The sequence below is a fragment of the Zootoca vivipara genome, chromosome 9, assembly GCF_963506605.1.
Source record: "Zootoca vivipara chromosome 9, rZooViv1.1, whole genome shotgun sequence".
Lineage (NCBI taxonomy): Eukaryota > Metazoa > Chordata > Lepidosauria > Squamata > Lacertidae > Zootoca > Zootoca vivipara.
Genome location: NC_083284.1, coordinates 44,800,319 through 44,826,979, shown reverse-complemented (window position 1 = coordinate 44,826,979; position 26,661 = coordinate 44,800,319). Strand labels below are relative to the sequence as shown.

The following is a 26,661-nucleotide window of genomic DNA, read 5'->3' as shown; positions in this document are numbered from 1 at the left end:
AGTTCATTCTCCCCACCTGTACAGTATATTCTGTTTTGTTCAAGCAATTTTCTTCCATCTCATACTGGAAGTGAGTGATTACAGGTAGGTAGCCGTGTTGGTCTGGATCGAAGTAAAATAAAAAAATTCCTTCAGTAGCACCTTAAAGACCAACTAAGTTTTTATTTTGGTATGAGCTTTCGTGTGCATGCACACTTCTTCAGTGAGTGAGTCAGGGAGAAGATTGCTCATACATTAGATGACAGTGAGTTCAAGTGAGGGAAGGGACAAGTTTTACCTTCCTTCACCCACACACTCCTTTTTGTGTTAAAAACACCCAGACAAGCCTTGCTTTATATGTGAACACAAATCAAGTACAAGCAGCTGTCCTCAAGTGTGTCACTTTACTATCTAGCTGTCCTCTGGGAGAAAGAGGGACAAACTATACTTTGCTGTCAGTCCTTCTCCCCAAAGGTCCTTGTGCAAATTCCTCAATAATTACTTGAGGAAGCAATGCTTCTTCTCGGGAAATTAAATTGAATAGATGTTTAAAAATAAAACAGGTGAATTGAGTTGATCTGCTGGTGGGAAAGGCCCCACCCTGCTCCTTGAAATCTCAAGAAGCAACTCTTCTCAACCCTGCTGATCAACTCTCAAAAGAAAGTAGGGAGTTCCTTGTGACGTCTATTCAGAAATTACAATGGACACTATTTGGAAGTAAGAGCTTTTTGAAACGGTGGGCCAGGGGCGTAGCCAGGATCAAAACTAGGGGGGGGGGGCAAGCCAAGGTCGTTCAGGGGCGGGGCCAAGGCACGGGAGGGGAGGGGCCACGAAGTGGGAATGTGGGCGGGGCTACAGGGCCAGCAGGCCCGATGACATTGTGGCGGCGGCGGCAGCGGCCACCTTGTGCTTCTGGGGCTGGCGAGAGGGGGTGGCTACCCTGCTTGGCTGGAGAGGATGGGAGGGTTGGGCAGGCGAGAGGGGGTGGCAGGGCAGGCGAGGGCGAGGCAAGGCACGGCCGCAGCCACGGCGGCTCCGAGGCGTTGCTGCATATCAGCATAATATTTCAACCATGTCGTGGGTTCAAGCCCCACCTTAGGAAAAAATTCCTGCATTGCAGGGGGTTGGACTAGATGACCCTTGTGGTCCCTTCCGACTACAATTCTATGATTCTATTGATATATTGCCATAGCATATGCATCATTCTGCTTTCTTTAATTGTCCTAGACATAGCAGCCAACTCCTAGAGGCCTAGGTGCCTCCCCCCCCCCAATTACTGGTAAATACCGTATTTGAAAGAGTCACCCCCCATGTTGATGGGCTTTCTATGTGGGGCTTATCTCCCTCCCCCGTATTTTATTAAGGATGGAAGAGGGAGGGAAGGAAGGAAGAAATAGAGAGAGGGATAACTCATATTTGTGGGTGTCTCTGGGTGACGCTGTGATGCTGGAACTCTGCAGCAAGAGGACGGGAGGGTCGGGCAGGCGAGAGGGGGTGGCAGGGCGGGCGAGGGCGAGGCAAGGCACGGCTGCAGTCACGACAGCTCCGAGGCATTGCTGCATATCAGCATAATATTTCAACCATGTCGTGGGTTCAAGCCCCACCTTAGGAAAAAATTCCTGCATTGCAGGGGGTTGGACTAGATGACCCTTGTGGTCCCTTCCGACTACAATTCTATGATTCTATTGATATATTACCATAGCATATGCATCATTCTGCTTTCTTGAATTGTCCTACTCCTAGACATAGCAGCCAACTCCTAGAGGCCTAGGTGCCTCTCCCACCCCCACCCCCAATTACTGGTAAATACCATATTTGAAAGAATCATCCCCCCATGTTGATGGGCTTTCTATGTGGGGCTTATCTGCCCCCCCCCCGTATTTTATTAAGGATGGAAGAGGGAGGGAAGGAAGGAAGGAAGAAATAGAGAGAGGGATAACTCATATTTGTGGGTGCCTCTGGGTGACGCTGTGATGCTGGAACTCTGCAGCAAGAGGAAGATACCGGTACGCCTGTACAGGAGCCTTGTAAGCAGCTTTCTCTCTGCTTGATTTACAGCAGGCACGTCCAACAGGTAGATTGTGATCTACCAGTAGATCACTGGATGTCTGTGGTAGATCACTGGTAGGTCACTGGCACCCCTAAAAAAAGCTCACCCAAAATTTTCCTCCTCCCTAAAAAAAGTTGAACTATGACCTGAAGCCCTAAACAAAAATGGGCCTCCCTCCCTCCTAAAAGAAGCTCAACAAGTTTGACCTAAACCCCCCAAAACAGGGCTTCCCTTCCTTAAAAAAACTCAACAGCTTTGACCTGAACCCCCCAAAAGGGGGTAGATCACTCCCAGTTTTAAACTCTGTGAGTAGATCAGAGTCTCTTGGGAGGTGGCCACCCCTGATTTACAGTATACAGATGCAGGAGGAGGGGCAGACTGGAACACCTGTGCTTTTTATAAACATCACTGTGTCTGTCAAAGCTACAGCCCCCCCTTTCTTATTCACTTCCTTTTAGCCTTGCAGAGCCACCTTAGTCAAATTGAATCCTCTGCACCCTCATTAAATCGTCAATAGAACTATTAATGTGATTCCTGAATGCTCATTAACAACTCCCACTTAAGAACAATAGGGTGAAGTGGTCAGCTATCGAAACTTGCCTGGAGATATCTGCTCCATTGTCTTAACTGCTTAACTACTGGTAGCCACTTTGCTTTATTTATTTGATGTGTTTTTGTTACAGCTGTTTCCCCCCCCCAGCAAGCGGAGACTTAGCTACTCTTGCTAAAGCAAAGCCCTTTCCACTTCAGTTTTTGGAGGGGAAAAGTGCTGGTTATGGTCTGTAAAATACATTAATTTTTTGCTTCTATGGGGGGGGGCAACTGCCCCCCCTGCCCCCCCTGTCTACACCCATGCGGTGGGCTCACTTTCCTGCAACAAGCCTAGTCCGGAGTTAAGTGCTACCTGGCCAATGAAATATGCAGTATTTAGGGTTCTTTGATGTGTATAGGGGCTTATCCCCTTGCCACATGCTGGAACTTTAGCTGTTCTGAATGCAAATGAAGTTTATATAGAAAATAATAGATCTGAAAGTGTCCAGGTTATTTTTCAAACCACAGAGCAGACGATTTATTGCACGATGACACCTCCTCGATTGTAATTTCAGGTTTGTACACCAGAGGGAGTGTCAGTCCACACTGAACAGTGCCGTTTCAACTGATGGTAAAGATTTGTTTTCAGTTGAAGATGCATATAGAATCACAGAATTGTAGAGTTGGAAGGAACCCCAAGGGTCATCTAGTCCAACCCCCTATAGCTATTTAAGCTTTGCTTAAAAATTTCTGGTGGAGAGTCCACCAGTTTCTCACACTGGCATTTGTCCACTGGGAGGGCAGTTTAGAGTAGAATCGCATTCTACTCTATGGAAAATTTCTGGTGCAGTCACTTTTTGACACCAGCTCTAACATCTCTACCAATGTTGCCTTGTTTAAATAGCATGGCCATTAAGGCTCCTTTCCTCATTACTCATGTGAAGGGCTAAAAGTCTGCCTTTAGCACTGCCCCTGTTGTCACCTGGCTCCCTCTACCTTCTCACCTATTCAGGGAAATAATCTGCAGCAGGTTCTTCCAGGCGTCTATGATGTATGAATAGAGAAGGTTCCCCACTTCACATGTTTACCCTGAGCATATGCGATGCTGGAAAGAACTGCACTTCAACGAGGGGGTTGGTTAAATGTACAGTCCCATATTCCCAGATGTAAAAGGTAAAAAGGTAAAAGACCTCTGGATGGTTAAGTCCAGTCAAAGGTGACTATAGGGTTGCAGCACTCATCTCACTTTCATGCCAAGGGAGCCGCCGTTTGTCCACAGACAGCTTTCTGGGTCATGTGGCCAGCATGACTAAACCTCTTCTGGTGCAACAGAACACTGTGATGAGTGCTTGAGCACATGGAAACGCTGTTAACCTTTCCGTCCCAGTGGTACCTATTTATCTACTTGCATTGGTGTGCTTTCGAACTGCTAGGTTGGCAGAAGCAGTGGGAGCTCACCCTGTCTTGCGGATTTGAACCACCGACCTTCCGATCAGCAAGCCCAGGAGGCTCAGTGGTTTGGACCACAGCGCCACCCGCTCCCAGATGAAGTGCCATAAATGTTCATAAATGTACGGTGTGGATGCCACCTATGTCCCACGAAACTTATTTCTGAGTAGAAACATTTAGCATTGGGTTGTAAACCTGGCAGTGATTTGTATCCCGCATCATTTTTGAAAAAGTGTTGCATTTGCATTTGTCACTACATCAAGTGGATTCTTTGGGATTTGCGATTAACATGATTATGAGAAAGCCCTAAAGCTAGCAAGCAGCACTTCAAAACTGAGGATTACAACTCCTTTAGAGGAGAATGGGGGCCACGTACAAACAAAACAATAGCAAAATTGTGCTTCTCAAATTACGCAAATACTCACGTGAATCGCATTGTAAAGTCTATATGCAAAATAGGAAGCTTTGTCTCTGACACACAGAACTGAGGGGGAAATCAGACAACAATGTTACAAACTTAAAAATTAAAACAAATTTGACATTAATAATTATTAGTTGTGCCTTGGGTGGTATGAGCCTGTCCATTTCCCCCCCCCCACCTTTTGTGGAATATGTTTTTCTGACAGTTGGTGGTGAATGGGTTGGAATGGAAGAAACAAACAAATAGAATCAACACTGATATCTTAAGAGACTTAAAATTCCATAGTTTATAGTTAATGCTATGACACTCCATCATCATGAGCAGTGTAGGCCTTAAAATGTTTTGTTTTCCAATCTTCTAGTGAGGCTATCAATATAATTACTCACTAGAAGTTTCAAAGGCTGCAGGCAATTAATTTTCTTTGTGCCATCTATTTCAATAAATATTTTACAGTTTGAAATGGTCTCTTCAGACGTCAACAAGACCAATTCCTTAGAAAAGCAGTATTTAAACTGGAGTCTAAAAAGCTTTAACTATTGTCAATAGTTTCATTGAGTGAAGATCTAGACTTCCTGAATGTGGTGCAGGAAATCTATAGCAACAGCAATAAAAGTACAATTAGCTGCTCATTCAGAGTGAGCAGCAGTTTTCTGCAGGCGAATAGTAGCTGGTAGGTTGGAGAGCTTATTGTAATGTTATTTTAAATGAACATAGTGCTTTTCCCAGCTTGCATTTCATTTTTTTAAATTTTTTTTTGTATATGTGGTAATGTATTACATATATTCAAAACATGTCACTTTAAGAAAGGGATAATATAAAGGATATTAAAACATAAAAGTAATATCATAGTGTAGTGAAATTTATAAATATTTTGTTACCTATTGCAACCAGTAGTTCCTGAAAGTATCCATCATAACATTGATTAATGGCATCTACTATATCTTGTCCAGAGATATTCTGAAACTCCTGGAAAACTTAAGAAAATATATGGCTGGTGAGCAGTTAGTTTTTCCTCAGTTAATTTTAATAAATGATTTGGAATATTAGTGCTCCAGTTCATTGATAGTTTGAAGATTTTAAAATAAAGATCTAATACAGTATTCAATAATTTGAAAAAATATTGGCCTTGTTGCCAAGGAATGTGCTTTGACAATCACTACTGCTTAAACAGAGAAGAGAATAATAATGGCCTTCATCTGCCCCCGTTGCAACAAAACATGTCTCTCCTGTATCAGTGTCTATAGCCACAGCAGGCACACTCCTCCACTGTCTCCCAAGACAGACAGATGCCAGCAGCTACACATACATGCCATATGTAACAACTATAGTAGCTATTGTCATTTATAACTTATTTGGCCAAGGTGAGAACATCAGTATGATAGATTCTAGTCTACTCTCTGGCTATTTTATACAATAGTGTTGTTTCAAATATGTTCCTTCTGTACATGAATATCAGTTCGACACAGCAAAAATTGTGTGCAACTTGTGCAATGGACCCATTTTGCATTGTGGCACAGCTAGGTCAGCCCACATATCATAAGATGTGTTTGAGCATGGGGTGGGGGTGGGGGAAGAAGCTGCTTCATAAGAAAATAAGAAAAGCTTTGCTGGATCAGGCCCAAGGCCCATCTAGAGCAGGCATCCCCAAACTTCAGCCCTCCAGATGTTTTGGACTACAGTCCCCATCATCCCTGATCACTGGTCTTGTTAGCTAGGGATCATGGGAGTTGTAGGACAAAACATCTGGAGGGCCGCAGTTTGGGGATGCCTGATCTAGACCACCAGCTTGTTCTCACAATGGCCAACTAGATTCCTTTCAAAGCCTGCAAACAGGACTTGTGTGTGACTGGCATTCAGAGGCAAAGCCCATTCAAACAATGGAGCTAGAACATAGCCATCATGGGTGGCAGTCTTCAATAGCCTGGTCCTCAATGAAATACACATTTATATGTGTTAACTGGCCTTCAAGTGCAATCAGTTTGAATTAAACTGAGTTAGCTGATTTCTGGGAATATTAGCGTTTGGGCATGCCAAGTGCTGTATGACTCTTTCTGTTGCATATTGACATAGTGAAGCCGTGATGAAAACGAATTACCCATCCACAACTGCTGGTAGCTCTTGTTGCACAGAATCATCTGCAGCATGTTCTTGTGTTCTCCAGTTTTTTGCTGGCATGCTTCCCATATGACCTAGACCATTAGAAGAGCTACAGTAAGCAGGAGGCGATTACATCAAACAAGTTTTCAAACTAATTTCGAAAATTGTTGGATACCATAGCATCCTGAGCAGCCATAACAGGATCTGCGTACCCTTCTTGTCTGGTTCCCTGGAAAGAAATAACTTGAAGTGGGAATTTGTGGTGACTACAGTAGTGTGCTACAATCCTTGCCCTGGAAGCCCATTTATCGCTTTAATTTGACATGGAGCTAGTTGTAGCTACTCAGATGAGAGCAGTGCACATGCTCCTTAGTATTGCTACACCCCTTCCAAGATTGAACCATGGATACATTCCCTCATATATACACTCTTACCATCTCCTAAACTCTCTTACAGTGGTGCCTCGACTTACGAATTTAATCCGTTCCAAAGGCACCTTCATAGGTCGAAAAATTCATAAGTCGAAAAGCGCCATTGGAAACGCAATTTCCCATAGGGATGCATTGGAAATGGAGAAAATTGTAAGTCGAAGCAACCCCATCTAAAAATTTGTAAGTCGAAAAAACCCTATCTAAAACCGCCGCAGTTTCCATTCGGATGTCGAGTAATTCGTAAGCGTGCAGCCATTTGCCCCATTCGTAAGTCAAAAAATTCGGTTGTCGAGTCGTTCGTAAGTCGAGGTACCACTGTATTTTAAACACTGTCCACCCTACCTTTCATTTTCATTTTACAGACAACAGCCCACCTATGACATGCAAACCATGTTTTAGCATTACATGAAGCTTGCACACCCCCCCGCACCCCTCATGCACTCCGATTCCTACCCCCTACTTAGTACAAGCCATAGTTTCTCATCCAAATGCACAAGATCTGGCTGGTGAGCTTGCCCTTCAAGCCAGAACTGGAATATATATTGAAAGCATCACTTCCATTTTGTGTCTGGAGGTCAAGTGCAAACCATATTTTGCTGATTCAGATGCAGTGGCAAACTTTGGCTTACTGTGACTCAGGAAATTACAGAGAGAGTGGGATGGCATCAGCGTGAACTGGACCACAGATACCTTGTGAATATACCATTTGAAATGAGGTGAGTTCTGCTTCAGCAATTAGAAACAAGAGATTTCACGTGACCAAAGAAGTGTGTATTACAGAGACAGTGTAAGCCACCTTGAGGATCATTTGAACTGCCAGGCAGGATAGAAATCTTCTAAATAAATAAAAAATAAGGTGTAGATGAAACTTCAGAAAGAATTCTCCTTGTTCGTTCTACAAAAGTTCATTTAAAAAATTCCAATCATCACAGGACAATGCAAATATTTTTTGCCTTTTTAACCATATGATTCTTCAAATAATTGTGCAAACAGTACCTGAGCAAGGTTCATAAGTGTATCCCTAAAGTGTCCAGAGGTCTCAGAATCAATATCTTGAAGAAGGTCACTATCATATTCTAGGAAGAACACAATAAATGCATTTCAACTACGTATGAGTAAAAGCTGATATTTCACATGTCAAAAGATGTCTAATCAATGCCTTTCAAAAGGCTAAAGAATTCTCTACTGGCTAGACCGTAGCCCTGACACAAGGTGCTTAACACTGAAAAGGTAAATAATTTCACTAGGACAAAGAATCCAAGAATAAAAGCAATCCTGCTGCGATAAGAGCAGTAATGGCAGCTGAGCTTCGTTGAGAAACAATTTGCACAATTACCCTTGCAATGTGCATCTGCAGGGTGTGTGTGTGTGTGCGTGCTTTTGTGTGCATGCACAATTAATTTGTGTGAAATGATGACCAGGCTCTTGTGAGCTGGCTGTGCACTATGGACCATTTCATGGAACATTGGGACACAAACGTTCTGTTGGAGGGGTAGAAGGTTTCTTGGCAAGCAAGTCAATGTGGAAACCCACTGAGCCGCACAACTTGGAGGAAATTAATTTGTCTCTAATATAAGGATATTGGGAACAGGAGATGGACTGGAAGGGTGTGAATATTCCACACCAAGCAGGTGAATAATAATTATCCTGATAACTATGCTGCAGAAGAGACTTAGCATAGCAAGCAAAGTACGTTCTCAAACAGCAACTGCAAAAAGAGTCCCTAAAATGATGCTGTGAAGCATAATATCTTCAGTTTATTAATGGGAAATAATGGTTCTCTACTTCTCTACGTGCTATATCCTGATTAGGAGGCATTCTACAAAGTAAACATAGGAACTCAAAAATACAAATAAATAAATAAAAATCATTTAATGTATCTGAATTAATTATAACCAAATTTTATGCAATTTTAAAAATTGTTTTCTGTTCCAGTGTGGAATAGTATTAAGATCCTGCTCTAATGACCTAATAATGCACCTTTTTACTTAACAAATGATTCATGGTCTGGTCCTTTCCCACATCTTCAGTGAAGGAAATTAGTAGGATAACCAAAAGCTCCTTGTGGCCACAGAATAATCATGTTGTTTTAGCTATGCTGGGGATGCGGGTGGCGCTGTGGGTTAAACCACCGAGCCTAGGGCTTGCTGACCAGAAGGTCGGCGGTTCGAATCCCTGTGACGGGGTGAGCTCCCGTTGCTTGGTCCCAGCTCCTGCAAACCTAGCAGTTCGAAAGCACGTCAAAGTGCAAGTAGATAAATAGGTACTGTTACAGCAGGAAGGTAAATGGCGTTTCTGTGCGCTGCTCTGGTTCGCCAGGCCGCATGACCTGGAAGCTGTACGCCGGCTCCCTCGGCCAATAAACTAAGATGAGTGCCGCAACTCCAGAGTCGGTCACGACTGGACCTAATGGTCAGGGGTCCCTTTACTATGCTTAGTATTAAACAATCATGCCCAATGGTTATCAGAACCCTCATTTTACTGCATATAAATTTTCAGAGAAATAAAGTAGAGCTGTGCATTTTCTTTCTAAAACACAACTTAATTAAGGGATGAAGTAAGAAAGGTATTGCTATTGCACTTTGTTGCCTACGTAAGACACCCCCTCTCCAAACACCTATTTTTTTTAAAACCAAGGAAGAACTAGTTGGTTTGGATAGGCATATTGAAAGCTTACATGTGCTACAGGATGACTGCTTAATCCTATGGTGTTTGCTCGGATGTAAGACCAACTGTATTCACTGAGGCACTTACTCCCAAGTAAGTATATATAGGATTGCAGCCTCAAAGTATGGTAGTTTAACAGCCTCCAAGAATAATAATGACTATAGTTTTTCTGGTGTATGTATGTATGGAATCTTGTCAGCACCTCATCAAAGTACAATTCCTGGGATTCTATGGGGAAACAAATGTCAAAGTAGCACAAAGCATGTAGGCTTGTAAAATAATTAGGCATTTAGCCTCTTCTAGATTGCAGCTGCAACTGTACATTTTTGCAGGAAACAATGGGGATTATTACGCATTAGGTAGGCCTCCTTCATCTGGAAGATCTCTCCATTTGATCTCGAGGCTAATATGTCAATGAGGCAATTCTCCTCTGTGCCAGCCCCCTATGTCAAAGCAGAAAGAAAAGAAAAAAAACATTGCTAGTATAAACCGTGGTTACAAATACATTTATTTAGAATAAATACAGCATGCCGTGTTTTCCCTCACGTTCTTGTTTTCCTGAGAAGCAGTGATTTGAAAAATCTCATTGCTTTTTAGCAGTGCATTGGTCACTGAGCATTGGACTGCCTAAGCCTATGACATTTTGAATTTAAGCATTGCCATTCTTTCGATAAAACAAGGTGGAAAATGAGATAAGCTGCACCAATATTAGCGATATTTTAGCTCCAAATGAAGTGTGCCAGTATTAATGGTAACCTTATGAAACCGGGGGGGGGGGGAGGAAGGTATCTGGAACCTGCAGACCATGGGTCCAATCCAGACTTCCAGGTCTCTGAATCTGGTCCATGGCACTCTCCCTTGGACACCCTTTTTCATCTCACTGACTTGTCATCTCCTTAACCTGTCCTGTTCTGCTTCCTCCATAATTGCATTGAGGTGACCGTTTAGGAAGAAAGCAATCTAGATTGGGTTGGTGAAGTAGAGTGCTTTCTCCCTGCTTCGCCAGTTCGGAAGGATTAAATTCAAGTTGAAGAAGTCTCACTGCACCAAGTATGGAAGAAGATCAGACTTGTGAAGCAGTGATAGTGCGCTCTGCTTTGTTACTGTGTAGAGTCTCAGTTGCATACATGAAGCTTGGTAGCACGCTGCTATGTTAACACTGGAACCCCAGGTGCACTTATCTGAGAATGAGTCATCTCACTGAAATTTTGAATACATATGCAGGGGACCAGGCAATGTGGCTATTTCATGCTTAGGCAAACCATTATCAGAACATGTAGAGATAGCTTCACCATTGACAGTTGCAATGGGTATGTTTGTGTACATAATTTGAGATAATAGCCGGACAATAGTAGCTATTAGTTCCACATGTTGGCCATAAAAATTAATTTGTGATGAACAATCAGCTGCTTTTGTTCTGGTTCATGGTCCTTGTTTATATATAGTGATACACAAGTTTGTTCCATGCTTTTTAGTCAAATTAAATGATTAAATATATACCTAAGATCTGTGGAATCACCAATTACCATGTACATATTTTCTCCCATTTTATTTACTTATAAAATGTCTATACCACTTGATATATTAATAATCTCTAAGCAATTTACATAAAAAGTATGAAAAATATTATTCAAAAAAAGTATCTAAGAGCTAGGTAAAAAGACCCCTAAGTAGTATCAGTTGCCAGGATAGACCCCTAAGTTGTAGCAGTTGCCAGGATATTGTCCTGTTCACCTCTGTACTGTAATTGTTCCATCTTTATTTCAGACATTGTGGTAGACTGCAGTGTTTAGCTGGTGATATTGTAAGGTTTAGCTGCTGATAACATTGCAATGTTTAGCTGTTGAGTTATTGCGATGTTGAAAACCAAATATTACCTAGCCCGTACACACATTGTGATTCACGATACATTGCCACCTCAAATATTATGAAACAATTATCACGATGTGAACTTCAAAGTGGCTTTGGATGATATAACGATATATTGCCCAGCCCTAGTAATTACTCTCTCTGTCTCACATATTACGCTAGGGAGGGCATTCTAGAGATTGGGGGCTTTCATCAAGAAGATCTTCCACATTACCATTAAGAGACAATATGCGTGTTGTGGAATGACAAGCAGGGTCTCCTTGGAAGATCTTAGTGATCAGCTCGGTCTGTCCAAGGGGGAGGTGGTTTGCGATCAGAGGCAGAGCAACCGGTTCTGCTGCACCGAGTGCCGAGCCTAGGGGGCGTCTCAGGGTGTCACAAGTGTGACATAGTGAATGCAGCAGAACAGAAGGCAAGAGATAGAGGCCACTGAATTTCAACCTTGCACAGGGCGCTGCTAAAATTTGAAAGACCCAGGTCCACCCCTGCTGCTAGGTTGTTGTTGTTGTTTAGTCGTTTAGTCGTGTCCGACTCTTCGTGACCCCATGGACCATAGCACGCCAGGCACTCCTGTCTTGCACTGCCTCCCGCAGTTTGGTCAAACTCATGTTCGTAGCTTCGAGAACACTGTCCAACCATCTTGTCCTCTGTCGTCCCCTTCTCCTAGTGCCCTCAATCTTTCCCAACATCAGGGTCTTTTCCAAGGATTCTTCTCTTCTCATGAGGTGGCCAAAGTATTGGAGCCTCAGCTTCACGATCTGTCCTTCCAGGGAGTACTCAAGGCTGATTTCCTTAAGAATGGATAGGTTTGATCTTCTTGCAGTCCATGGGACTCTCAAGAGTCTCCTCCTGCTAGGTAGCCTGGACTTAATATTGATATATTCACTCCAGATTCAAGAATAAAATCCTGACCTTGTGGTCTGTAGCCAAATCTCAATAAATAAACTATATATAAATGTCTACAAGGGTTCAACAAGTACCTTCATAGCATGCCAGAGTTCATGGGCATCATATGACGCAGGCGGATACATCAGGCCAACCATAACTTCCTTGAAATGACCCGAGAGAGTTTCTTTCAGGTCCAGTAGTAAATCCTTGGGAAAAGAAAGCGAGCTCTAGTTATCCCGCACATCCAGCGTTTCTCAGTGCAAATTCATTGCTTTACTGTATATGAGTGATGGAATAGCAATGTGAACTGTATGATCTTAGTAATAGTGAGGAGGCGTTCTGGAGCTTTGTCACACTGGACATACCAAGTAGAAAAACACTTCCCCTCAACAGCAATGGAAACTGTGAGAATGATCAGGAACATACCAGAGAGTAAATCCTGTCAGGGCCGTCATAAGCATATCCGGCGCCATGGTGTAAAGATCCCTCCGGTGCCCCCCGGCAACTCCATAACAAGGGAGGGGGCGGTAGAAAATGTCCTCTGCCTCCCCCACCGCCCCGATCCCTGGCGTGGCCGCAGTGATCAAGCAGGAAAACGTGCTGGCGAACATGCTCTTCGGCATCGGGGCACCCGAGAAGGCAGCCTGGAAAGGCTACGCGCCGCCTTTTGCCAGGAAGCAGGAGGAGGACAACGACTGGGATCAGGGCTGTCTTTAGCAGATGCAGAGGCTTGAGATCCCTCTGTGGGGATTGCTCTCCTCCTGCGGAGGCTTGGGAAGGAAGCTGCACGCTCGCCAGCCATATAGTTGGCGGGGCGCAGCTGGTGGGCGTGCAGGGAAAGGGGAGGTGCTGGTAAAGCCGCGCAGCTCCCCCACTCGCTGGGGCGCCCCTGAGAGGCTGGCGCCCTGGCACAATGAACCACTAACACCAATGGGAAAGACGGCTCTGAATCCTATTGAACTTAGTTCCACGTAAAAATGCTTTGGATTGCAGTGAAAGCTGTCCAGTCTAGACCCTGTTACCTAGGGGTAAGCTCCACCGAATACAATACCATTCTGAGTAGTAGATGGTGTCAGGCTCCATTTGCAAATCAACTGTTTGTAAATAAATGTTGCCCAAGAAATGGTTGGCTGCTGAAGCATTGCAAGTAAAGAATTTAAAGTGGATTGGTGACCTTTTCCTTCAAAATTATAGGAAGGGCTTCACTGTTTCCTTCATCTAGTGCAGTGATTTTATTTTCAGTATAAACAGGACTCCATTTTTGCATCCACATGCACCACTTTTAATTGTTCTCTGAGATGTGGAGGAAAAATAAAAAATAGAATGTACCAGGATCAAATCAGAAACTCGGTGGCTTCTGTAAGTACAGGGCTGTCCCTGGAAAATCAGGGTGCTTGGATGGTATGGAGTGTGTGTGTGTGTGTGTGCGCGCGGGCGCACTATTTCCAGAATGCCCAAGCCCCCATTAAAATTACTTCATGTGTAGCTGTGGGTAAAAGGTAAAGGTAAAGGGACCCCTGACCATTAGGTCCAGTCGCGGACGACTCTGGGGTTGCAACGCTCATCTTGCTTTACTGGCCAAGGGGGCCGGTGTACAGCTTCCGGGTCATGTGGCCAGCATGACTAAGCTGCTTCTGGCGAACCAGAGCAGCGCACGGAAACGCCGTTTACCTTCCCGCCGGAGCAGTACCTATTTATCTACTTGCACTTTGACATGCTTTCAAACTGCTAGGTTGGCAGGAGCAGGGACTGAGCAACGGGAGCTCACCCCGTCGCGGGGATTCGAACCACCGACCTTCTGGTCGGCAAGCCCTAGGCTCTGTGGTTTAGACCACAGCACCACCTGTGTACTTTACAAATAATTGGCATGGTCAACTACATCAGTGCCTATCACCTGTTGGAAGGTTTGTTCCCCACACCCTGCTTGGTGCTACCACAGCTGGCACGATGACCATCTGTTAAAGGAGGCAGACACCCACACCTCTGCTGTAGTACAGCTCTAGAAGGGATCACTGTGTACACAATCCTCTGATACCAGATATGGGATTTGCAATTTTGTAATTTTACCCTGTTTACCATTCTTTGCATGTAATAGTACTTCTTTCAGCAGCTGAATCCTCACTCAGCCTCCATCCATAGATGAATCATATTTACTGGGTAGGAGCATATTATCTTTTCTTCATTTTAACAGCCTTTATTTTGCTTTGATCACCAATTCAAGGTCTTGATTTTGATTGACTGAATCAAAACACAAGGGGATGTGTCCTCCAGTGCAACTTGGCTTTAAGTGTTTCTTTGTGAATTGTGTATGATTACTTTCATTACCAAGGGATCTAGCAATAAAGGGGTAATATAAACTATAAATGAAATATAGCACGGTTAATGCAAAAGCTGCTCTCAGAAGGCGAATAATTAAAGGTAACCACAGGCCCAGTGAATATAATTAACATAGCAGGCAGAGCAGCAATGAGGAAAGAGACATACAAATTAAAAATGAATTTATGATGAAGAAACAATATGTAATCTTTGCTGAATGCACATTAGATACATTTGACAGCCACTAAATCACACGTGGAATAGAAATTAATTCATTAAGACATTTGCTGCTGACAGCATGCCTGTATGAATTGATTAATAATACAAATGGAGACTAATTAAAAATTACCCCCTGCAATTAGAACTAGGGTAAATGGAGAAGAGCAGTGAAAAATAAGACAGGACAACTATGAATTGTCATTATTAACATTTTCTAATTATCTCGGTTATGAGAAATAAGCATAGGGTAATTGTAAGAAGGCATCTCAGAGAAGTTTGTGCTTAGGTCTAAATGAGAGAACCAGTTTGGATATTTTAATAGAAATATGTGTCTCAGTGGAACTATGTGCTTCAACTTGCATCTGTTTTTGCTTTTTTAAAATTCATTTTGCAATTTGCAATTCATTTTAATGCCAGCACTTTCAACTTCCTCATTAATAATCTTAGAACTGAAAGCAACAGCCTTGTAGGTCTTTTAGCTTCTCTGCAACTGTTCTGAGCTGTGTCAGCCTTTGTTGGCTCAAGGGTGTCTTACATGGACCTATGGATATCAGTCAGTAGACAGGACAGTGATCTTGGTCCCTTGCTGCAGTCATGCAGTGCAATTCTTTCTCCCTGCACATAAAGACTATGAGATCAGGGTGTAGCATCAGGGTTTTTGCAGTTCTGATACCTGATACAACAGCTGATACTTGGATAAAGGTTCTGGGTTGCACCAAACTTTATCTGACAATCACATTTGCCACATACACACACATTTATTTAGGATACTTACAGCCTGCTTTATAGCCCTGCTGGAAATGGCTTACAAAAATTCTCATGCTAATCATATCAGCCACAGAAATGACCCTATGATGGCAGGATAATTCAAGTGGCATTTCCTGTCCTCCACTTTGGTGATGTTTGGCTGTCCTCTGAGGTATGGAATGGATTTGAGCAGAATATTATGTACCATAGAACCATCAGAAGCATAATGAAGGAAAGGCTTTTCCTTTAAGTTTCCACACCTCCCATTTAAGGATATTTACCAGCAAATGCGATTGTTACATTAAGGATGAAGAGGCCCAGACAATCTGTTTCAGGTGAGAGTAAACCCATTTTTGGAGGATTTCATTTAAACAGAACATTTCCCATGCTAAAACACCATGTCTGTCCACTGTCCACTGTCCAACCCAGCCCTGGATAAATCACATGATCTAATTCAGACATGGAACTGTTCTTACTGGTTTAGGGTTTTGTAACACGTTTCCTTAAACCAAGGTTAATGCTAACCAGAAGGGTTTGGACATAATAAGTCCAAAACCATAGGTGCCAACTTCCAGATTGAAAAATCTGGGATCGGCAGCAGTGCGGCACCGGAAGTCACGCTGTGGCCATTTTGGAACTGGGCAGAGTGGCACCGGAAGTTGCTTCTACGCATGCTCTGCCCATTTCCAAAATGGCTGCAGTGCCAGAAATCGCTTCTGCGCATGTCCAGAGACTCCAGACACGTGCAGAAGGAGCCTCCCCGGGCTGGTAAGAATCCGGGGGATTTACGGGTTTTTTTTAAAAAAATCCGGACTGCCAGTGGGAAATGGCTGGAAAAACGGGGGTTTCCCAGGGAATATGGGAGATTTGGCAGCTATGTCCAAAACTCATTCACATAATGCCAAGCCATAGTTTAGCATTATGCCTCAACACACCCAATTAGCTCCTTCAGAAAGAGTTTGCAAGGGCCTCCCACCATGCTGCCATCCACTAAGTATTGGATGTTGGATTTCAGGACAGACAAAAACAAGTAGTTGAACTATGGAATTCACTTCCACAACAGATACTGGTGGCCACCAACTTGGATGGTTTTTTAAGTGAATTGGACACATTTATGGACGCTAAGGCTATGAATAGCTACTATCCAGGACTGCTGTACTCTGCTTCTCCTGTTGGAGGCAGTAAGATTCTGAATACCAGTTGCTGAGAATTGGGGAGGGTATTGTTGTGCTCAGATTCTGCTTGTGTGCGTCCCATCAGCATCTGTTTGGCCATTGTGAAAACATGATGCTGAACTAGATGGGCCACTGGCCTGATCCAGCAGAGCTCTTCACATGTCCTAATGACCTCCACATGTTCATTCTTGGGGCCAAGGAGATCTGCAACTCAAAGGTGCTTTGCAGTAGTGCTTCTTGAGCAGCAGCATCCCATACTGCATAAGAAGATTTTTGAAAAGTTGTAAAAAAAAAAAAGGTTGGAATAGCATCAGGTGTATGCTTGTATGCAAATTTTGTTCAAAGGGGAGACAGAGCAGAGATTCCATTATTCTTATTCTTGCATTTATATCTCCATTTTTTTTAAAAAAAAACACAACCCAAGATGCTCAAAGAGCTCAAGGTGAAGTGCATGGTTCCCCTCCTCATTTAATACCCACAACAACCCTGTGAGGTAGGTTAGGCTGAGAGGCAGTGACTGGCCCAAAGTCATCCACTGAGCTTCATTGCTGAAAGGGAACTTGAAAGCTTGTCTCTCCCAGGTCTTAGTCTTTTTAGATTCTGGCATATAGACTTCATCCCAGTGGACATGACCCATGAAGGTAAGTCTTCTGCTGGATTCAAAACAGGACACGGTCAAAGTGATGGAGAAATGGAATAAGTATTAGCCCACAGACCTGAAGTTCCTATGATGACCGTGAAGCAAATAGTTCTTCATTCACATGTAGCCAATGAACGAGATGGCAATACTTCTGGATACACCAGAAAAATAAAATAAAACCAGTAACAGTGATAGGAACAGGAGAGTGAAAACTATAGATGTGAACAAAATGATGAAAACCTACCCGGCCATACATGTTCCTGTAAGCCTCGGCAATCGTGAGTCTCTGAGCATTGCAGCGCTGCGTTAGAATATTAATTAGAACGTCTTTATCACAATCTTTAAGAGAAAGAAAATATAATTATTAGATTAGGGAGCAGTTACTTGTTTATCATGCCAGTTTTATTGGCACTGGGCAGTGGTTGCTGTGCTTTATTCCACTGTGTTAATTGCATTTCCTGCAGAAAAAATATCAACAAATGAATATCCCATTGGCATTTACAATCCCCAGTGGTATTTAAAGTACTTATGTGCCTGTGACTTGCTGGTGTGCCACTGACAAATAGTTAGCATTATCAGATGCATTGCCATATCTCTCAAGGGCAATGGACATGAGCACATCAAGAGAATGGATAATGGCTTTCATGGAACAAGAGCTCGTCATTGCGTAAAGATTTATATCTGACCCTTGTGTTTACATCCTTCAGATACTGTTTAAATCTTTATTTTAATGTTACTGAGCTCCAGTTTTTATGGCTACTTACAATTGGATTACTGATTGAAACTACATATATATGTGTGCAAAGGGATTGTATAATAAATACAGCAGCTCTTTTATTTTCTGTTTCCTTCACAGTAGCCTCTGAGTAATGCTCCGTGCTTTGGGAACCCAATTTTAAAAAGAGAAGAAGAATGTGTATGGCTTCTGGCTTATGATTGGGGTTTAGTACTCAAATGATAACTTAAAAGCAGTGATTTAAAAACTGTTCTGGGCAATCCTGAAGGATGTCAGAACTTTTTCAGGAGTTTCAGTAGCTTATCGATAAGACAAGATCATTATGGAAAGGCACATTTTCCTAGAAGACAGCTTGCCTACCACTAATGATCTGGAGTGTTGAGCGTAGCGAGACAGGAGCTTGGAAAGCCTTTGTTTTCTCCTTGTTAAAGCTGGTATTTATTTTTTTAAAAAATTCTGAATATAATTAAGACTTTTATTTTTTCTATAAAAACAGTGAGTGAAAAAAGGACTGTCCTTTATTTTCTTGTCTGCTGAATATACAGTACTCTTAATTCCCCCCAATGATAATGTTGGACTGTATCTTTATCTTATGTTTATGTTTATCTTTATCTTTATCATCTGTATCATCTCCCACCTTTCTTCCCAAAGGAGCCCAGCGCTACAACCACATTGACAACAAAATAGCTAAAACCTAAAACCTTAAACACCTAAAAACCAGAGTTATAATATCCCCAATGAGTTAAAAATACTATTTCCAGATCACGGAACCCTTCACACACCCACACACCCCAGGACCTCCATCTTATCAGGATTTGACCTTAGTCCTTATCTAGTCCAGCACTGCTCCCAGACACCTGTCCAACATTGTCACAGCATCTCCTGATTCTGATGGAATGGAAAGATACAGCTGCATGTTATCAGCAGACTGAGGATGCCATGCTCCAACCATCTAGATGGCAGCTCCCAATGGTTTCATATAGATATTAGATAGCATAGGAGACAGAATGAACAATTATGGAACCCTACAACTCAAAAGTCATTGAGCTGAGTGACAATATCCTAGTACTTCTTTCGGTAGTGACCCTGAAGAGAGGAGCAGAACCACTGTAGGACAGTGTCTCCAAATCCCACCTCCCTGAAAAACTCCAGAAGAACACCATGGCCAATGTTGTCAAAAGCTACTGAGAGGTCAAAGATAACCAGTAGGGTCACATTCCCCATCTCTCTCTCCTAGCAGAGATATCAATCAGGGCAACTAAGGCTGTTTTGGTGCAAGACCTGGGCCTGAAACCTGACTAGAATGGATCTAGATAATCTGATATATAACATTTCTTCTCTGCCCTCCCCTCCCACTGGCTTTTGGTGTTAGTATCTGTACATCCATTAAATTTAAATAAATTTCAGAATAAAGGATCGCTTCTGAATGTTAGTTAACATATTTGCATACCCATTCCTTGCAGAGCTCCCCCGAGAATCTGGGCATCCATAACAGGGTCAAAAGTAGGAGCTGGGAAGATTGTCCCTTGAATCTGTCGAGAGAAAAGAAATGTGAGCCTTTTAATTTTATTTATTTATTTATTTATTTAAATTTGCCTATTTTTTTTTTAAAAAAGCAATGCCCTGGTGGTCAATGTAGGCCTAAACTAGAACTACATATATTTGCATTTTAAATGTATGGAAGGGTCCAGATCAGGCCTCTTGAACCTGCAGTTTGAAAGGGAAAAAAGTTACTACTTTGATCACATGAATATTTTTAGGAGCACCTTAGAGACCAACCAAGTTTGTTCTGGGTATAAGCTTTCACCACTTTTTCTTATTGGGACAGAGCGGAAGTGGGCAGCTGCTTTGTCACACCTAGATCGTCTTTGAGATAACCACTTGGTAAACAACCCCCCCCCTACATGGAGGCTCAATTGGTGCCTTTGTTATTTACCTTTAGGCACCAGGCCAAAAAAATAATAATTTCCTCCCAGGCCTTTGACTAATTAAACAATCTATTACTTTTTAAACTTGTTTCTCAAATGTAATCCATTCCAGAACTCTGTTCGACTTCTGAAAACGTTCAAAAACCAAGGTGTGGTTTCTGATTGACTGCAGGAGCTTCCTGCACTCAATTGGACGCTGTGGAAACCACACCAGACATTTGGCTTCCAAAAAACGTTTGCAAACTGGAACACTCACTTCCGGGTTTGCAGCATTTGGGAGCCAAAACATTTGAGCCACAAGGCGTTTGAGAACCAAGGTACGGTATTTATCTTGTAAACCAACCTGTGATATTCATATGAAGGGTGATGTAGAAATATAATAAATAATAATAAAAACTAATAATAATGTGTAAACCTTGGAGTTCAGCTGGCTTTAAAGCTTTGAATTTAAGATAATTTAGTTTTTCTCTTTACATAAGTTGTACAGAGAAATGTGCAGCCATTTGAAAGAAAGAAACAAAACCACTCGACCCACTTGCATTTCAGCATCAGATTGAGAAAAGAATGCACATTTCCTAATTCATTATCAATTTAGAATTGAAATTATTCTTCCAAAGTACCACTTTGAAAATATTGATAGCAGAAATAAAGAATCCTTGGCAAGAAGAAAATATGTGTAAAAGTTTGCGAGAAATAAGACCTTAAATACCCTCTGGTGAATAAGATACCTCACCAGGCTCCGATGTATTCAGCTACCGTGTTTCTCATATTATAAGACACGTCTTATATTTATTTTTTCCTCAAAAAAACACACTATGGCTTATTTTCAAGGGATGTCTTATTTTTTTCCTCCTCCTCCAGCCGCGGCCGGCATTGCTGCTGCGCCTATCACTATGTCTTATTTTCGGGGTATGGCTTATATTCCTTGAATGCTTAAAAATCCTGCTATGGCTTATTTTATGGGTATGTCTTAAAATATGAGAAACAGGGTAACACCTCCCCATAGATCAGAGTGAATTATTAGAAAGGGCATTATACTTGTGCCATCGCTGGATTCCAGCAGCTTTGACACAGCAATCTCATCACAATAACTCCTTCTGCAGATTAGTCTAAAATATTTTTCAGGATGGGAGAGCACATCATAAATCAAAGTGAGGGAGAACCTGCAGAGCCGCGAAGGTTCCTCCTCCCCCCCAAATAGAAAACATGTGTTTGCAACTGCTGTGAGACAGATCACAAAATACTGTGGATAATCGACTACCGAGCTACCCTGAATGCGGTCTACAAAAGAAGACGAAATAGAAAAATTACCAATAATCACCCTCCTTCACCCATACATGCTGAACTCTAAAATAGTTACTGTAAGAGCCTGTGCTTAAATCAATATTGCACAATGGAGCTTTTTCCCTCCACTGTTGCCACCAGCTTCTACAAAATAGGAATAAAAAAGGATTGGGGAACAAAAAGGTTGCCAGTGAGCTGTCCATTTCAGATAGAACAGAACAGGGCCAGTTCCACATTTCCACTTATTTTGGGGATAGAAATGAAGGTTGCCTCACAGTGTCCTGATGCAGATAAAACATGGCTTAGCACCTATGCAGCGCCCAAACCAAGGAAATGCAATACCAAAACTTTAGACAAATGAAGACAGGTTTGCATAAAAGTTGCATGTGCCATTTTTAAAATATGTATAGCTGTAGAGTTACTAAAATTTAAATAGAAATGCAATATATTTCACCCTAGTGGGAAAGACTGTCATCAGGTAACCAGCATGCCCACTCAGTCTGTTGTACAGATGCAGTTGATGGGCAATAGGGGCTTGTCTTACGTAAAGTAGGCAACTTTTCCACCTTAAATAAAACACCTACAATATCTTACCCATCTCTTACCCAAGTGATGTGTGGCCTTGCACAATCCCTCCACTCCTTGCCCCTGCAATATCCCTCCTCACTTCCCTGGCTACCATGAACTATGGTAGAGAACTGTGTCTGCACTGGCACCAAGGGTTAGAAAGCTGGTTTGCAAACCTAGTTAAACCGAATTAAAGCTGAATGGCATTAGAATTTACCTTGGCAAGCACCAGTGCAGATGAAATGCCACATCTTAGCTACTACGGTACTAACCAGAGAAAGGGTGGGACGTAAGTACTGGTACCAATATCCTAACCATGGATAAGAAATTGAATGCATGTAATACTAGCAGAAAGCAGAAAATCAATCAGATTTTCATTCTGGTCTTGTTCAGTCACAAACCTGATGTTGGTAAAGAAATATCCTATGCACATATTATATTATCTGGTTACTTCCCATATGCACTGTTGGACTCTGAAGTTGAACCAGCCAACCTGTGCTGATGGGTTCTTTTTCCTTTTGATGATTCTATGGTACATAATATTCTGATGATTAAAAACTGCAATCTGAAGCATGAACAGCCTTCTGATAATATTTGTTTAGCAAGTCACTGTTCTGATAAAGAACAATGGAAGTTACGATTTCATAGACGGAATGTTTTCCGGCTGGGAATTCATTTTAAAACAAGCTCTGTTTCATACTTAGGATTTAGATCTACTTTTGCAAACAGGTCCTTTCTGAGCCACCTTTTTTGCAAATTACCAACAACAACAAGCCAAGGGAAATCTCCACCCCCTGTGCAATACATACAGAAGACAATAAATAGTTCCTGCTTCTTAAATTATATATGGTTGCATCCAATGAAAGGCCATCAACGTGGGATAAAACATCCCCTACCACTCTCTGGAAACCATTTGGATCCTTTAAGTGGCGGGGGGGGGGACCATCCAAATTGGTCCCACCTCCCTGCAGAGGGGAAGGGTTGTGATTGTGAGAAAAGCTTCACCTGTTGACATTCTGCCTGTCTTATTCCTGACTTTCCTGATTTACCTTTAGACCCTATACAGCAGTTTGTAACAATCTGAGCACTGATTTTTTATTTTTATTTTTGCTGAGGATGAATTTGAAAGGAACTAATTTCTTTTGTAAAAGGACAAACTTGAACTGGAATTAGTTCCTTTTTGAACAGGATGATCGGGGACTGAGCATGTGGAGAAATGGAAGAGAGGGTGGAATGGAATATTCTGGAATATGCCATAACTTGATTGCCTGGAACCCTGAACAGGAGCATTCCACACTGCAACAATTTGCTACAGTTCTCACTTGTTTTCTTTTATTCTGCAGGAAATTGGGTGTGATATACTTATTAATGCCAGTGCCCTGTTTGTGAAATATCAGTGTCTGGATTGTGGAGAAGGCTAGTGCATGGATGGTTATGCCCAGCAGCAGTGTGACAGTAATTGATAGTCTTTTTTGACCTTCCATTCCTAGTATTTTGTACATTTGATCTTGGACTCCACGGCATCCCTATTCCAAAGACTAACCAAGCAATGGTTATTATGCTGTGGTGTGAGATGAATTACTTATGAAAGTAGGTTGAAATCTGATTCACTTGTTATAATGGAACCTTTGTTTCAGCTGATACAACTTTACACATAAGCAATATCACACATGAAGTTCTACAAAGTTGCTGCTGTTTTATTTACTTCCCAGCTCACAAGTTACACAGCTCACATAATTAGATCATATGCAGAAGGGGTTGTGAGAGGAAATAAACAGCCAATTTAACAAGTGAGTCAGCCCCTAGTTGTCCGTCTGGACATAACTATGAAATCATTTGCTGTGTTTAAAAGGCAGCACTAAATCTAGTTAATCTAGACCCATAAGCAAAACATGTGAATTATTCAAATATTATTGAACTTGGATAATCAAATATGAAAGAAATGGACTAGAAATGAAAATGACTAATACAGTGCTAGAAAAATAAGTGGGATCAGGGTACTTTTCCTTGAGGAAATGGATTGTCAGTTAAATTACTGCAAATATTTTCCTTCAGTTGTATAGCTACAGAAAGATAATTTGTGCCTATGAAAGTCTTCTATTGATTTTTTCAGAGCATTTTGTGAGGCATACACTAAAAGCATTTTGAATGGATAAGAATGTTACTGGCCATATTAATAATGAACTCTATAAGAGACACCATTGCCCTCATACTCATGGATTAAGCAATATACAGTGGTGCCTCGCTAGACGAATCTAATTCGTTCCACGGGTCTTTTCTTATAACGAAAAAATTCGTCTAGCGAGTCCCATAGGAATGCATTGAATTTTTTTCGCATTGTTTTTTGCCCATAGGAACACATTAATTGAATTTCAATGCATTCCTATGGGAAACCGCGATTCGCTAGACGAATTTTCATTCGTCTAGCGAGGCAGCCTCCGCTCGAAAAATCCTTTCGTTAAGCGGAAATTTCGTTAAGCAGGGCATTTGTTAAGCGAGGCACCACTGTATTGTCGAACGCTATTAATTTTATTCAGCATAGTACTGTTATTTATAGATGTCTTTTCAGTATAATTAAAGGTAATTAAGACCACAATCCTATACTCATTTGCCAAGGCACAATCCCTGGTGACCCCCATGAGCCATAATATGCAGATTGTCAACTTTATGTTTATTTTTTAAAGAGCAAGTTTCTAGGAGTTATAGAACCTGAGATAGGAGAGAAAATGTATAAACCCCATTCTTCTCATTTTTGTGAGAAATTCGCCTGCTCCCCCTTTCAGTTTTTTTTATTTTCCACCGCTAGAAAAATCCCTGTTTAAATCAGTGAGATTTACTTTTGAGTAGACATGTATAGGATTGTGCTATAAATATCCATCCCTAAACAAAGCAGGCTTTAATAAGTCACCAAATTATTCTGCTCCCAGATGGCAGATGGACTCCAGTCTTTTCTGACCAGTTTCCCACCAGCAAACTGTGCTTCGTGAGGGAAAAGAAGCAAAGGTTAATTTGAAAACTGTGGATAATTGTACTCACGTAGTTCCCGCTATACATCTTGGCACAAATCTCCAAGTAAAAAACTACTTGGATGGTGGGTTCAGAAAAGAGACTGAAAAGAGAGAAGAAAAGAAGCTCAAATGCGGTAAAGTTGTTCAGTTGATGAACTGGTAAGACCAGGGCAATCAAGCTGATTATTTTCTCCAATCGCTTTAGGCTCCAAGGTAACCGGGTGGGAGGAGAACCTGATAATGTATGTACCTTGCTTTTGCAGAGTCACTGAGTGTACTTAGCCATTACTCAGATATGAATAAACAGCATTATTTCATAAAATAAATAACACCCTATCTCCTACTGTGTTGAACCAAGAGAGAGAATTTAACAAATCACAGAACTAAGCGTTAAACCTACAGAAATACTGGTGTTAATGATTTACTTGAGCAGGGCCTTGTTCATACTTTCCTGTTTCTGACTCAATACCTGATTATGAATGAAATACAGAACATTTCAATCAATCAATCAATCAATCTCCTTTATTGGCATAAAAAGTGCATCGTATACATGGATCAGAACACAACACAGAACACAACACAGAATCTCCTAACATAGTAGTAGGAGATACTTAGGGATAAAACTGTCCAGACATCATGAGGTACGAAGATGGCTCTTAGGACCTATGGTGACATAATTTCATAGCATCACTCAAAAATCTTGCCACATTCTCCACAACGTCATTACTACAATTGTTCATTACTACAATTGTTCAGCAGATAAGACACCCTGGAAGAGTCAGTGCAATAAGGAGGCCAAATACTTATCAATTATATTTTTTTGCATAAAATGGGCAATAAAATAAAACGTTTGTGATGGATCCGACCTGTTTTGTGCCAAGAGGGCAGTATCTTTCAGAGTATGGGATTTTCGAGAATCTGTCTTTCAAAACTGCAGACAGTAAGACATTAAATCTTGTGAGGGAAATAATAATAATAATAATAATAAATTTTTATTTATACCCCACCCTCCCCAGTCAAAAACCGGGCTCAGGGCGGCTCACACCAACAGAATTACAATAAAACATAAAAACAATTAATTAAAATACAGATTAAAATACAGTATTAAAATTTAAAGTGCAGCCTCATTTCAAGTAGTCCATAAGTCCAAGCCATGAGGAAGGAAAACACAGGGGTCAGGCTGAGTCTAACCCAAAGGCCAGGCGGAACAGCTCTGTCTTGCAGGCCCTGCGGAAAGATGACCAATCCCGCAGGGCCCTGGTCTCCTGGGAAAGAGCGTTCCACCAAGTTGGGGCCAGTACTGAAAAGGCCCTGGCTCTAGTAGAGGCCAATCTAGCCATCTTATGGCTCGGGATCTCCAGAATATTGTTGTTTGTGGACCTTAAGGTCCTCCGTGTGGACCTTAAGGTCCTCCGCGGGGCATACCAGGAGAGGCGGTCCCGTAGGTACGAGGGTCCCAAGCCGCAGAAAGAGCTCTGTGTAGGTGAGGGTGCAGTTTTCTGAACAATCAGGATAACACGCCCCTGCTGAAGTTGGTAATAAATATTTTTGTGATTAAATTACTGGTAGTAAGTATGAAACAATATTAAAATGATTGAAAATGGGTTTCCCATTGGGAATGTAACAGTATAAGCCTATACATGTCTACTCAAAAGTAAA

The 26,661-nt window shown here is 41.9% G+C and overlaps 1 protein-coding gene across 1 annotated transcript in view; it reads right to left on the bottom strand.

The window, feature by feature from the left end:
- Nucleotides 1-25,231, bottom strand: part of ANXA10 (annexin A10) — a 29,271-nt gene extending 4,040 nt beyond the window's left edge. The window contains exons 1-10 of the mRNA XM_035114017.2: nucleotides 25,031-25,231; nucleotides 19,666-19,747; nucleotides 17,724-17,818; nucleotides 12,475-12,588; nucleotides 9,978-10,068; nucleotides 7,955-8,034; nucleotides 6,703-6,756; nucleotides 6,526-6,619; nucleotides 5,309-5,404; nucleotides 4,435-4,493 (exon numbers count right to left, since the gene is read on the bottom strand). Coding sequence (XP_034969908.2) covers nucleotides 4,435-4,493; nucleotides 5,309-5,404; nucleotides 6,526-6,619; nucleotides 6,703-6,756; nucleotides 7,955-8,034; nucleotides 9,978-10,068; nucleotides 12,475-12,588; nucleotides 17,724-17,818; nucleotides 19,666-19,747; nucleotides 25,031-25,048 — 783 coding nt within the window. The 5' untranslated portion in view covers nucleotides 25,049-25,231. The remainder of the gene's footprint in view (nucleotides 1-4,434; nucleotides 4,494-5,308; nucleotides 5,405-6,525; nucleotides 6,620-6,702; nucleotides 6,757-7,954; nucleotides 8,035-9,977; nucleotides 10,069-12,474; nucleotides 12,589-17,723; nucleotides 17,819-19,665; nucleotides 19,748-25,030) is intronic.
- Between the last annotated feature and the right edge of the window lie 1,430 nt (nucleotides 25,232-26,661).